Below are 13,950 nucleotides of genomic sequence, written 5' to 3'. Positions count from 1 at the left end.
AATTCTTTAAACTTCACTTATCTACAGGGTGTCTGTAAAAAAGACAAATTCTTTATAGAATTTTACCAAGTTTTTATCCTACAATTCAATGTTGCAGCCCTCTAAAGGTGTTGTCTCTCATTTGTAAAGTTAGTTTAGTAAAACCGTTATAACTAATATGCCATTAAGCAGACGCTTTTATCCATAACTCATTGGTTGACATTGTAATATGCCTATGTTTTGCAAAGCGACGAAATGACTATCATTCAGTTTAAACCAATGAGATAGGCCTATTTTATAACAGTACTGGAGTTTATGTTAAACGAATGAACACTTAGTAACTGCTTTAGTCTGCTTATATACAAACCCTTAAAGAGATTCTCCCGTACTTTTTAAAATACTTTTTAGCCAGTAGTTCTGAAAATAGCACTCGAGACAAAAGTGGTCCCTGAAAATGGCATACTATGTCACCTGTGTAGATATTTGCACCATGCCATTGGCCTCTCTCTTGGTCTGCTTGCGTGTGGATCTTACTAGCTGTCACTCAAATGGCTAGTGGCTGAAGCTCGAATTGCTAGGGGGCTGACCAACGTGGGGGAAAGTGTAAGGAAAATTGCGCTGCACATATTCCAGAAAACAGACACTTTTCAAATTATTTCAAACCTAACTAGTCGCTAATATGTACATGAGTAATTTAGCAGATGCTCTCACCCAGAGCGACTTACTGTAGTACTAATGAGTGCATACATTTGTTGTACCTTTTCATACTGGTCCCCCATGGGAATCGAACCCACAACCCTGGCATTGTAAACACCATGCTCTACCAACTGAGCCCACAGGACATGTCTTTAATAAAGGTACCATGTGCTATCATCTGAGTTCCGGAGCATGTCTTTAATAAAAGTAGTCCAGAGTTATGATGTTTTCTGAGTGTTTGCTTTTCTCAAGGCACCGAAGTTGAAAACTGTGTTCTCAGGAAAATTATATTGTCAATGTCATGGACCACATTGGACTGACATATTTTTACCTTTATGTTCTCTGGGCTTTTTCCAATATTACTATTAATGGGCCCAGCATGAAACAATCTATTCCATTTCTATTAGATAATTTGTCAGTAGCCATACAACAATTAAGTATAGTCAGATTACCCCTATTTGTTATTACAGTGTAGTATGTCGGCAATGGTCCATTCACCAACTCTGAGCATCACTGTCTATTATGAGACCCACAGTCGGATTTGATCTGACTGCCCTCCCAACCCCAGACACATTGCAAAACCCAGTTTCTGACCCTATCACTGCAGTACCAATAAAGGTGTCTGTTAATGTAATTTGAATGATGTATTATGAGAACCACTGCACCCTCTACAACCACTGTGATTATTATTATTTGACCCTGCTGTTCATCTATGGACGTTTGAACATCTTGGCCATGTACTATTATAATCTCCACCTGGCACAGCCAGAAGAGGACTGGCCACCCCTCAGAGCCTGGTTCCTCTCTAGGTTTCTTCCTAGGTTCCTGCCTTTCTAGGGAGTTTTTCCTATACACTGTGCTTCTACATCTGCATTGCTTGCTTTTAAAAAATTTTTTAGGCTGGGTGTCTGTATAACACTTTATGACATTGGCTGATGTAAAACTGGCTTTATAAATACATTTGATTGAACGTATAAAGGCCAGAGTATTTTATCCATACATAGGCCTACACAGTATTACATGTAATAATGAATATGTATGGTCAAGCAATGCCATTTATGTATCAACCAAATGAATGTGGCACATGCACAGTGTATGTCTGTCTCCTTGCCTGCATATTGGCTTCCTAGCTCATCTATGTACCCCACTCTCACTCTAGGGGGAAGAGCATAGAGCCAAGGAGTCAGCCCAGCCTCTGACCGTCGTGGTGACAGCCACATACTGAAGGACTAAACTTTTTGGGAGTCTCCTCATCCGACCTTGCTGACTCGTTGGTTATTGTTGGTTTGGAGGGAATGCACATATCCTCCGTTTGCTCTGTAACTGGTTTTGAGGACACATTAAGGAAAGGATCCAAACGAATGGGAATGCGGCAGCGCCAAACTCTCACAATGCGGGCAGAGTGAAAGGGCAGAACACAATACCATTCCACGGGCTGTGGGGGTTACTCGCTACAATCTTTCAGTGGGGTATTCTTCCAGACGAAATATCATAGTTACTCTTTTTTTTCCTGATTATTTCTTTAACCCACTATTGCGAAGTCTAGTGTTTTTGAGTAGAAGAACCAGCCATGACGTCTCCGGCCAAATTCCGAAAGGACAAGGAGATCGTAGCCGAATATGAAACTCAAGTTAAAGGTAATACTTTTATAACAAGTTTATATTGTTAAACATGCTGCTCCTTGCGCTCATGTAGGCTATCCTTTCCACAAAGGCTTGTCGCATTTATTTTCCTGTTCGTGGATACGTCAACGTGGATAGGATCATTTATCCTTGTTTAGCATACCCAAATATTCAAACTATAATAGCTTATTACTTTTACCAAAGGTTAAAAAAGTGTGGGTCCTTTGATGGGTTTGGTAGGGAGATTATTGTTGTTTAATTGTCATCATAGCCTACTGCGGTGTCAAATCAAAGCGTTCTATTGATAAGAACATCTCGATAGCAACATTTTATAGAGACTAGCCTACCAAACCGTCCGCAGATAATACAAATACATCTGAGCCTTATGTTTGAATTATGCGGTATTGGTGCGTTCATATACCGCATTAATACGACATTATGGGATTTTGCTCTCCAGGTTGAGTATTATGTGTGTAGCCTACTCGCAGGGTTTAGATTCGACATGCCTGTGGAACAACGCAGGGCGTTTTCTCTCCCTGCATGCTGGTGTGGTTCTGTTTTAGAGAAATTCATTTCCCGGTGTCTTCCGTGTTTCGTGTGCGAGAGACAGACATCGGGCATTCAGACCAACGTTAGGAATAGGACCAAATTGTGAATTAATGGCCTGTCGCCTCACGTGAGAGAGTCTGTCCGAGGTTCACGGATGTCGCCACGAACCGGTCGAAGGGAGCACCAGTGGTTTTGTCGAGTTTTCTTCACGGGGGAGTGGGGAGAGAGGTGGGCTGGGGTGGTGTTTAGCGGGTTAACTCTTCACTCGCTGATGGTTTATCGATGTTTGTTGTCAGGGTGATCATGGTATTGTCATGGTGAGGGAGTCAGTCAGTCATGTTATATTTACATCTGAGCTGTGGAAATGTAGCGGTAATATAGCTTGGAGAGGAAACTGTAGAGTGAGAACAGGAGAGAGAGGACAGGATATTACCCTCCTAATGAACAGCACCGCAGCCACCGAAGAAGAAGTGATAAGATCCCTTTACCCTCATCTTCTCCCTCTCCTCTCTGTAATGGGTTTGGGAAGGATGGAGGAAAAGGGACAGACAACACTTCATCATAAACTAGTCAGGGTAGCTGCATCCCAGTCTGAAATAGCTGACTCTCCCCCCTCTTTACCTCATTTCCATGACAACCCCTGCTATAACTATGCCACCATCCATTCATATAGGAGACAGGACAGGTTTTAAACAGTGAACAGAACAGACAGGAAGAACAGGAGAGGAGGAGAGGAAATATTGTATTAACTTTATTCTGTGTGTTTGTGATATGACAAACCAGTAAGTACTGACCCCTGCTTCACAGAAGGGAAGAGAGGGGTAGAAAGAGAGGCTGGTTGGTCCAATGAGGAGGAGACTGGGAAGTAGAACCCATGTCCTCTCTCTCTTCCTTTATTTTTTGTCTCTCTCCCCCCACCAGGGAATAGAACAGGGAAGCAGGGCAGATGTTTTCACAAATAGTATGGCTCTTTATTGCTAAGCAGCATCTTAATGAAGCCATGTAGGATCTGAGATGTTGACAATGACTTGTTCCTATGTGTTCTGACGGTGACAGTGACACGGGTTTCATGCCTGGCCAAGTGGCTTAGACTGCTGCACAGGGTCTGTGTTGAGTACGAATGAAAAAGGAAAGCGTTTTGAAGCAGAACATTTGTTCTTACTAAAATGTCATAAGTAAATCTACATAATCTATTTCTAAGTGTTTTCTGTCATTTCGTGTCATGCCCATTGGACATGACAGTGTTGCGCTTGTGGATGAGTTTGTGGACAGATTACCATCCTGGTGTCTGGTGTGGTAGGCTGTGGCTGGGAGGTTCTGAGGCTATAGCAGGCTGCCGTGTCCTCCTGTTCTCTGAGGACAGATTACCATCCTGGTGTCTGGTGTGGTAGGCTGTGGCTGGGAGGTTCTGAGGCTATAGCAGGCTGCCGTGTCCTCCTGTTCTCTGAGGACAGATTACCATCCTGGTGTCTGGTGTGGTAGGCTGTGGCTGGGAGGTTCTGAGGCTATAGCAGGCTGCCGTGTCCTCCTGTTCTCTGAGGACAGATTACCATCCTGGTGTCTGGTGTGGTAGGCTGTGGCTGGGAGGTTCTGAGGCTATAGCAGGCTGCCGTGTCCTCCTGTTCTCTGAGGACAGATTACCATCCTGGTGTCTGGTGTGGTAGGCTGTGGCTGGGAGGTTCTGAGGCTATAGCAGGCTGCCGTGTCCTCACTGTCTTTAACAGCATGCAGAGTTACATGTCTGTTTACCAGTTTGTAAAGAGTGTCTATTGTGCTTACCAATGTAAAGGGTCTTGTGAGTTTGTGCTGCGGTGTTTGGCATTGTATAGAGTTTGTGTTTGTCCGATATTTTCCTTGCAAAAAAAAACAATACCGATGACCGATATTTGACATTTTAACGGCCTTTAAATCTTTCTAGTACAGTTAAATAGTTAACACACACACACATGGACGCAGCGGTCTAAGGCACTGCATCTTAGTGCAAGAGGCGTCACTACAGTCCCTGGTGCGTCACTACAGTCCCTGAGTCCCATAGGTCGGCGCACAATTGGCCCAGCGTCGTCTGGGCGGTCATTGTAAATAAGAATTTGTTCTTAATTAACTGACTTGCCTAGTTAAATAAAGGTTACACACACACACACACACACTGACCAAAAAGTTATTTTGTTGTCATCGGGCACCTACAGTGCGGTTGTAAAAAAAATCTAGTTAGCTCATGGATGCAAACCATGTTCTTCCCCCAAAACATAGCAAAACGACATAATCTGTTTAGCTAGGTGTCATCATATAAAATAACCCAAATTTATAAGACAGTTCCTATTTGATTAATGGTGGTCGGACCCATCTATGTGAAGCTAGCAACAATAAGGATTAGCTGCTGGATCCACACAGCAGACATTGTGGGCTAGGTTAGGAATGCTGTGTTGCACGTGTAGTGCGTTAAACTAGACATCGGGCTGATACCGACGTTGGCATTTTTAGCTAATATCGGCTGATTCCGAGAGGTTCACCGATATATCCCTAGTCATAAACTTTCTGATGGGGGGGGGGGGGGGGGGGGATCCTGTTTTAGCGTTTTTAGTGTGTGTACTGTCTGATGTGTGTATTATGGTGTGTGTGTATTATGGAATGTGTATTATAGAGTGTGTATTATAGTGTTTGTGTGTGTGTGTTATGGTGTGTGTACAATGGTGTGTTTGTATTATGGTGTATGTGTGCGTTATGGTGTGTGTGTATTATGGTGTGTATGTGTTATGGCATGTGTTATGATCACCCAATGCTGTGAGTCCTCAGATCCTGTCTGTCTACTCTGACATTACAGGCAGTCTGTTAGGCCAACATGCGCATTTTGCAAACACACACACACACACACACACACACACACACACACACACACACACACACACACACACACACACACACACACACACACACACACACACACACACACACACACACACACACACACACACAGACAGGGATAGGAGATCAGTGTGAAGCTGCTGAATAAACCAGCTATGTCTTGTCCTCCTCTCTGTCTTAATTCTGCTCATATATCTCTCTGTCTTAATTCTGCTCCTATCTCTCTCTGTCTTAATTTTGCTCCTATCTCTCTCTGTCTTAATTCTGCTCCTATCTCTCTCTGTCTTAATTCTGCTCCTATCTCTCTCTGTCTTAATTCTGCTCCTATCTCTCTCTGTCTTAATTCTTCTCCTGTCTCTCTCTTTCTGAATAGCTGTGGTGTCTCTCCCTCCCAGCAGAGCCCCACTAGGACATTCATCTGTACCCTGCAAGGAAAGCACATGTTCCCTCCAAGGAAAATGAATATATTCACCCCTAATAGCATTATTGTGTCAGGCCAACTACACACATTCACACGTGCAAATGCATACACTGACCCACACACACACTCGGCTCTGCATAGACAGTTTATTGTGTTAGGCTCTTGAAAGGGGGAGGTGGTAGGATGTGGAGGGGTTGTCAGCCCTTCTTCCTCTTCCTCTTTATCCCCATCCTCAGGGCTGGTCTGGCAATAGGAAAATAAACCTATGTAACTCCTCAGCCCTGTATTCCAGACCCAGCAGCTCAGCAGAGCAACAATGACTAGCACGCCCCATTTCGCAGCTTTGGAATTCCACAGGCAGACTTTTCCCTGTTATTCCCAATCCAATCCCAGGTGGTGTGAGAGGAATGTCACTCCTGCACAGATGGAAATGTGAAGAGGAAATGGAATCCTGATCATCTGGTGGTCTCGAGTACAACACAATTACTCAAAACGCAGTTAGACAGTAATAAACAGACAAACACATAGAGACGGCAGGAAGGCAGACAGACACACACACACCAGGATTTCCGTCAGCTGGTAATTGACGGCTTCTGGCCGTAAAAAAACCCGGAAAGCTGATTAATTCAGTTGTTGCGGTCAAATGAACCAGGGATGAAAAAACAACAGCAGGAAGACTATCAGCGTGTCACACACCACTTTACAATGTGAGCTGGAGGCAGTATGCAAGTCGAAAACAGACTTCATTGTTTTACTTGATATTATGAGGCATGTCTTACCTTGCTTGAAAATCCGACCATAGAAAGGTGGATGCAATTCTTTTATAAAGACTAAATAGGCAGTGTGTGAGTTTCAAGTTTAGGGAAGCTTACAATTTATTCTACCGTTTCTACCGATGCGCCTGTCAGTTATGATTTTCATGCAGTTGAAGTCAGAAGTTTACATACCCCTTAGCCAAATACATTTAAACTCAGTTTTTCACAATTCCTGACATTTAATCCTCATAATAATTCCCTGTTTTAGGTCAGTTAGGATCACCACTTTATTTTAAGAATGTGAAATGTCAGAATAATAGTAGAGAGAATGATTTATTTCAGCTTTTATTTCTTTCATCACATTCCCAGTGGGTCGGAAGTTTACATACACTCAATTAGTATTTGGTAGCATTGCCTTTTAAATAGTTTAACTTGAGTCAAACATTTTGGGTAGCCTTCCACAAGGCTTCCCAAAATAAATTGGGTGAATTTTGGCCCCTTCCTCCTGACAGAGCTGGTGTAACTGCGTCAGGTTTGTAGGCCTCCTTGCTCGCACACGCTTTTTAAGTTCTGCCCACAAATTTTCAATGGGATTGAGGTCAGGGCTTTGTGATGGCCACTCCAATACCTTGACTTTGTTGTCGTGAAGCCATTTTGCCACAACTTTGGAAGTACGCTTGTGGTCATTGTCCATTTGGAAGACCCATTTGCGACCAAGCTTTAACTTCCTGACTGACGTCTTGAGATGTTGCTTCAATATATCCACATAATTTTCCTCCCTTATGAAGCCATTTATTTTGTGAAGTGCACTGGTCCCCCCTGCAGCAAAGCATCTCCACAACATGATGCTGCCACCCCCGTGCTTCACGGTTGGGATGATGTTCTTTGGCTTGCAAGCCTCCCCCTTTTTCCTCCAAACATGACGATGGTCATTATGGCCAAACAGTTGTATTTTTGTTTCATCAGACCAGAGGACATTTCTCCAAAAAGTACGATCTTTGTCCCCATGTGCAGTTGTAAACCGTAGTCTGGTTTTTTTATGGCGGTTTTGAAGCAGTGGCTTCTTCCTTGCTGACCGGCCTATCAGGTTATGTCGATATAGGACTCGTTTTACTGTGGATATAGATACTTTTGTACCTGTTTCTTCCAGCATCTTCACAAGGTCCTTTGCTGTTGTTCTAGGATTGATTTGCACTTTTCGAACCAAAGTGCGTCCATCTCTTGGAGACAGAACACGTCTCCTTCCTGAGCGGTATGATGGCTGCGTGGTCCCATGGTGTTTATACTTGCGTACTATTGTTTGTACAGATGAACGTGGTACCTTCAGGCGTTTGGAAATTGCTCCCAAGGATGAACCAGACTTGTGGAGGTCTACAATGTTTTTTCTGAGGTCTTGGTTGATTTCATTTGATTTTCCCATGATGTCAAGCAAAGAAGAACTGAGTTTGAAGGTAGGCCTTGAAATACATCCACAGGTTCACCTCCAATTGACTCAAATGATTTCAATTAGCCTATCAGAAGCTTCTAAAGCCATGACATCATTGCCAAAACTATAGTTTGTTAGAAATACATTTGTGGAGTAGTTGAAAAACTATTTTTAATGACTCCAACCTAAGTTTATGTAAACTTCCGACGTCAACTGTATGTGCATTATTGTGGAACAGTTTCATTTCAATAATAACGTTTTCATAAACAATGAATGAACATGCACTTGTGGAACGGTAGGCAATTAAGTTCACAGTTATGAAAACTTAGGACACCAAAGAGGCCTTTCTAATGACCCTGAAAAACACCTAAAGAAAGATGCCCAGGGTCCCTGCTCATCTGCGTGAACGTGCCTTAGGCATGATGCAAAGAGGCATGAGGACTGCAGATGTGGCCAGGGCAATAAATTGCAATGTCCTTACTGTGAGACGCCTACGACAGCGCTACAGAGAGACAGGGCGGACAGCTGATCATCCTCGCAGTGGCAGACCACTTGTAACAACACCTGCACAGGATCGGTACATCCGAACAGGCACAGGATGGCAACAACAACTGCCCGAGTTAGGAACACACAATCCCTCCATCAGTGCTCGGACTGAGCTTGTTGTCATTGCAGGCAATCTCAATGCTGAGATCTTTGGAAAATCTTTGGAGGGAGTTGAAAGTCCGTGTTGCCCAGCAACAGCCCCAAAACATCACTGCTCTAGAGGAGATCTGCATGGAGGAATGGGCCAAAATACCAGCAACAGTGTGTGAAAACCTTGTGAAGACTTACAGAAAACGTTTGACCTCTGTCATTGCCAACAAAGGGTATATAACAAAGTATTGAGATAAACTTTTGTTATTGACCAAATACTTATTTTCCACCATAATTTGCAAATAAATTCATTAAAAATCCTACAATGTTTTTTTCTCATTTTGTCTGTCATAGTTGAAGTGTACCTATGATGAAAATTACAGGCCTCTCTCATATTTTTAAGTGGGAGAACTTGCACAATTGGTGGCTGACTAAATACTTTTTTGCCCCACTGTATGTGCCCTCTGTTCACCATTGTGTGGTCGGCTATTGTTCCCATGTCCGTTGGTCTTGTGAGTACCTGTGCTTTGTTGTTTCGGTTCCCATGCTGCTGGTATTGTGTACTCGTTATTACGGCTCTCGTCCCGAGCATTGTTGCGCACTTGTCATTACGAGTTTCGTCCTGTGTATTGTTATTGCGGGTCTCGCCCCGTGTATTTATTAGAGGTTTAACCTCGCTCTTTTGTTTGGGTTACATCCCTGTGTTTTTGTATACGTGTTTGCTTTTGGCTTCGTCCCCGTGTCTTTCATGGCATGTTGTATATTTTGGGTGGAGTATTAAAACCCCCTATTACGTATTCCAGCAACTGTCTCCAATCATTTATACAACGTGACACCTACTACCATGTGTGCATTGCTGCGCTTCTAATGTGAAGAAATAGCCTAATAGTTTATTAACATTTTAAACTAAACATTCTGCATCAGTCACATTGCATAACATTTTTTTTTATGCTATTGGTTGTATTCATTTGGGATCTATCACATCCCACAACTGTCCCAGACTGTGTTTGGAATGTGGACAGTTCTTCCAATATCTTCAATATGCACCCTCGGAATTTGATAAGGACTCTCGCAGTTGTCCCCAATGTGTCTGGCTTCACTTGTAGCCTGTGAGAAAGACCAGCACGTGACGGAGAGCCATGTGAGTGAGAGGAACTTCGGATTGCGCAGCTCACTAAGGGAGAAGGGCGCAACGCAGCACTCTGGACTGCAAAAGGCATGGATTTTTTTAGGGTGCATTATGGCCACAAGGGTGATGCAGCTGTGAAATTCAAGGCATTATCACATGCTTGTCAAATTGTGAATGAGAGACTATTGGAGTGTGTACAGCCTGCGCCAAAAACAAAGCAGAGCTCATGCCTTTCAAGTGACTTTAAAAATCATCATTAGTCTCATCATGCAGCCTCACAAATATTTTAGATGCTTTTCACTGACTCAATAATCAGCTAGGTCTTTTGCCGCGCGCTGCCTATGAAATACTTCCTCATATGCCATTTATCTCCTGCTCTATTGGCTTTCATATCAACTTTCTTTCATTGTCCAGAAGCCAAATGCACAATCCTTGTCATATTAGCAACAATCCTAGTTGTAGCATCTTAATATTCACCCTCTTTCTACGTTTCTACTGAGGTTTTCATCTCTGTCATGTACCGCTCGCATCAGCTGGGCTGTTTAGAATGGTGTTTTCCCCTTTTTTCCACAAATTGCATTTTGGCAAAAACATTTTATTGGCTGCTTCATTACAGGAGTTGCATCTGTTAAGATGGATTACCATAATGTAAATGGAATTCTGAGCACAGTGGGTGGACACCCTAATGGGTTACACACACAATGCATGTGTCCGGTAAATTTTTCAAATGGCCGGTCAATTAAAATCTCCCGTTCATGTTGTCCAGCGCCACATTTTCCAAACACACACGCACACGCACACACACACACACACACATACACACACGATGGTCTCAAGCGTGACACACTCGCAAGCTCAGAGGCCAGAAGTACACCTGGAATCATGTAAACATGTGTAAGACATGGAAAATATTGTTGAATTGCAGGAAATTAGCTTTAAATCAGCAAACTAATTATGTGCCCCATGCAAAGTGTCTATAATTGCCGCCAACAAGAGGGGTGTGAACAGTATGGGGTCGCATGGGGCTACAAGGTAGGGGTTTGTTAATACAACGATAAATGACAATACCCCATCCAGACCTTTACCACCTAGGATATTTGTGTGACCGGACCTTCTCAAATAGTACTGGAGTACCCTGCTCTATCATTTCTACCTAGACATAAACCACATTTCTAAGATAGGCTTTCAATTCTCCCTGTAAACTTGTTCCACTAAAAACACAAGAATCCATTTGAGTCCTGATAGAAATATTGATTGGATTCTGTAGGGAATCGTTCTGGGGATGACAAATGAGAATCCATAGTTAATATCTGCTTTAGGCTGTCTGTCTGCATACTCCACCCCCTGTCTCCCCATCTTTCCCCCAACCCTAGAGAGATGAGTCTGACTGATAGATACTGGGTAATGAGCTGATATGGGCTAACACACACACACACACACACACACACACACACACACACACACACACACACACACACACACACACACACACACACACACACACACACACACACACACACACACACTCTAATAATAATAATCTCCATTGAGGAATGAAGCTGCCCTGTGGGTTAACACTTTAACATATTAAAGTGGTCTGTGTGTTTAAGCAGCTCCTAACTGTCTTGGAGATGGTATCAACGGTGTGTGTGCCTGATGTGGATGACTACCACACAATGGGGGGAAATGGAGGAGGCACAATGTGTGTTTTTTCACTCTGTGTGTTTGTGTGTGATTTTTCACAGGCTGATTTGAATGTATATTTGATCAGACTAAGCACTGGTGAGAGAGTGGGCCTGCTGAATACGGAGCTTGGGATGTCTGTACGGGCTGAGCATGTGTGTGTGATTTGTCTGTAGTTGAGAGATGCTGGGTTAGGCGCTGAATACTAAATGTGTTCATCATTTATTAACACCATTAAATGGGTCACTAAACCAACAGACAGAGAGAGACCGAGAAAGACAGAAAGACAAAAGGAAAGATGCAGACGCAGTCTACTGCTATAACTGTGTTTGTTGACAGTGATATTTTGTTCAGTATCCACAGTAGAAATTGTGCATTAGACAAGTTCAGGTGGTTGACTGTCAATGTACCTCCTCCATTTCCTGATAAATCATCACGGCTTTGTGCTGGTTATACAGCATGTGACAATGTGCAGTGCCTCTCTCAATCAGTATCCAGAGGAACCGAAACACAAACTACCATTTCCTATTCAAACCGATAGAATTCAAACCTATTAAAACACTGGCCTTGTCTGAAATTAACATTCTAATCAGTCAACATTATACATGATTACTTACCTGTGTGTGTGTGTGTGTGTGTGTGTGTGCACCGCGTGCGTGCATGCGCAGAGGCTCTGGGAAGTGGTCGTTAAAATTCCCCTAATCTCCCATTGTTCACATTAGTACAATTTTCTAACGACCCACAATCAATTACTGCTGGACTGTGCGTGTGTGTGTGTAATGACCCACACTAAATTAGAGGTGGACTGCATCGATTAGTCCTAATACTGGACTGACCACGGTTCAGTCAGATGACCGTTTATCTGTGTGAGAGACCGAGGGTGTGTGTGAGTGTGTGAGGTAGAGAGAGGTAGTCTGTGTATGAGACAGATGGAGAAAGAGAGAGGTAGTGTGTGTGTGTACTGAATAGAAAATGCTGATAGGGGATTAAAATAATCTCTCAGGAAGGATGTTTGTCTAAAGGGGAGGAGAGGAAGGAGTCAGGATAGAACACACACATATTGTGTGTGTGTGTGTGTGTGTGTGTAGTGTAGTGTAGTGTGCATGTGTGCTTGCTTCCTGTTTGGGGCCTGATTCAAGTTTTTCCTGAACTGCCGACCTATACACCGGACACGGACACACACACACACACACACACACACACGGATGCTGTGGAGCAAGGGTGACCACATGTCTCAGATTGTGCAGGACATTTCACAATTTAAAAAATGTGAAATTACAGTTACAGTTCATATAAGGAAATCAGTGTATTGAAATCCATTTTAAAAAGGTAGGGCGTGGATCAGAAAACCAGTCCACCATTTGCCTCATGCAGCGCGACACATCTCCTTCGCATAGAGTTGATCAGCCTGTTGATTGTGGAATGTTGTCCCACTCCTCGTCAATGGCTGTGTAAAGTTGCTGGATATTGGAGGGAACTAGAACATGCTGTCGTACACGTTGATCCAGAGGCTCCCAAACATGCTCAATAGGTGACTTGTCTGGTGAGTATGCAGGCCATGGAAGAACTGGGACATTTTCAGCTTCCAGGAATTGGGGCCATGTATGCGACATGGGGCCATGTATTATCATGGTGGAACATGAAGTGATGGGGGTGGATGAATGGCACGACAAGGGGCCTCAGGATCTCATCACAGTGTTTCTGTGCTTTCAAATTGCCATCGATAAAATGCAATTGTGTTCGTTGTCTGTAGCTGTATGCCTGCCAATACCATAACCCCACCGCCACCATGGGTCACAACGTTGACATCAGCAAACCGCTCCCCTACACAATGCCATACACTTGGTCTGCGGTTGTGAGGCCGGTTGGAAGTACTGTCAAATTCTCTAAAATGACATTGGAGGCGGCCTATGTGAGAGGAATTTAACATTCAATTTTCTGGCAACAGCTCTGGTGGACATTCCTGCAGTCAGCATGTCAATTATGCTCCTTCAAAACTTGATACATCTGTGGCATTGTGTTGTGTAACAAAACTGCACATTTTAGAGTGTTGTCCCTAGCACAAGGGACATGTGTAATGTGTAATGATCATGCTGTTTAATCAGCTTCTTGACATGCCACACCTGTCAGGGGGATGGATTATCTTGGCCAAAGGAGAAATGCTCACTAACAGGGATGTAAACATATTTGTG

The 13,950-nt window shown here is 43.4% G+C and overlaps 1 protein-coding gene across 1 annotated transcript in view; it reads left to right on the top strand.

Moving 5' to 3' along the window:
• The first annotated feature begins 1,838 nt into the window (after nt 1-1,838).
• srgap2 (SLIT-ROBO Rho GTPase activating protein 2) overlaps nt 1,839-13,950 on the top strand; it is a 175,324-nt gene continuing 163,212 nt past the window's right edge. The window contains 1 exon segment of the mRNA XM_065001961.1: nt 1,839-2,312. Coding sequence (XP_064858033.1) covers nt 2,246-2,312 — 67 coding nt within the window. The 5' untranslated portion in view covers nt 1,839-2,245.

Source organism: Oncorhynchus nerka, linkage group LG15 (genome assembly GCF_034236695.1).
Source record: "Oncorhynchus nerka isolate Pitt River linkage group LG15, Oner_Uvic_2.0, whole genome shotgun sequence".
Classification (NCBI taxonomy): domain Eukaryota; kingdom Metazoa; phylum Chordata; class Actinopteri; order Salmoniformes; family Salmonidae; genus Oncorhynchus; species Oncorhynchus nerka.
Note: the sequence above shows the minus strand (reverse complement) of the source record. Positions and strands in the feature narration are given on the sequence as shown.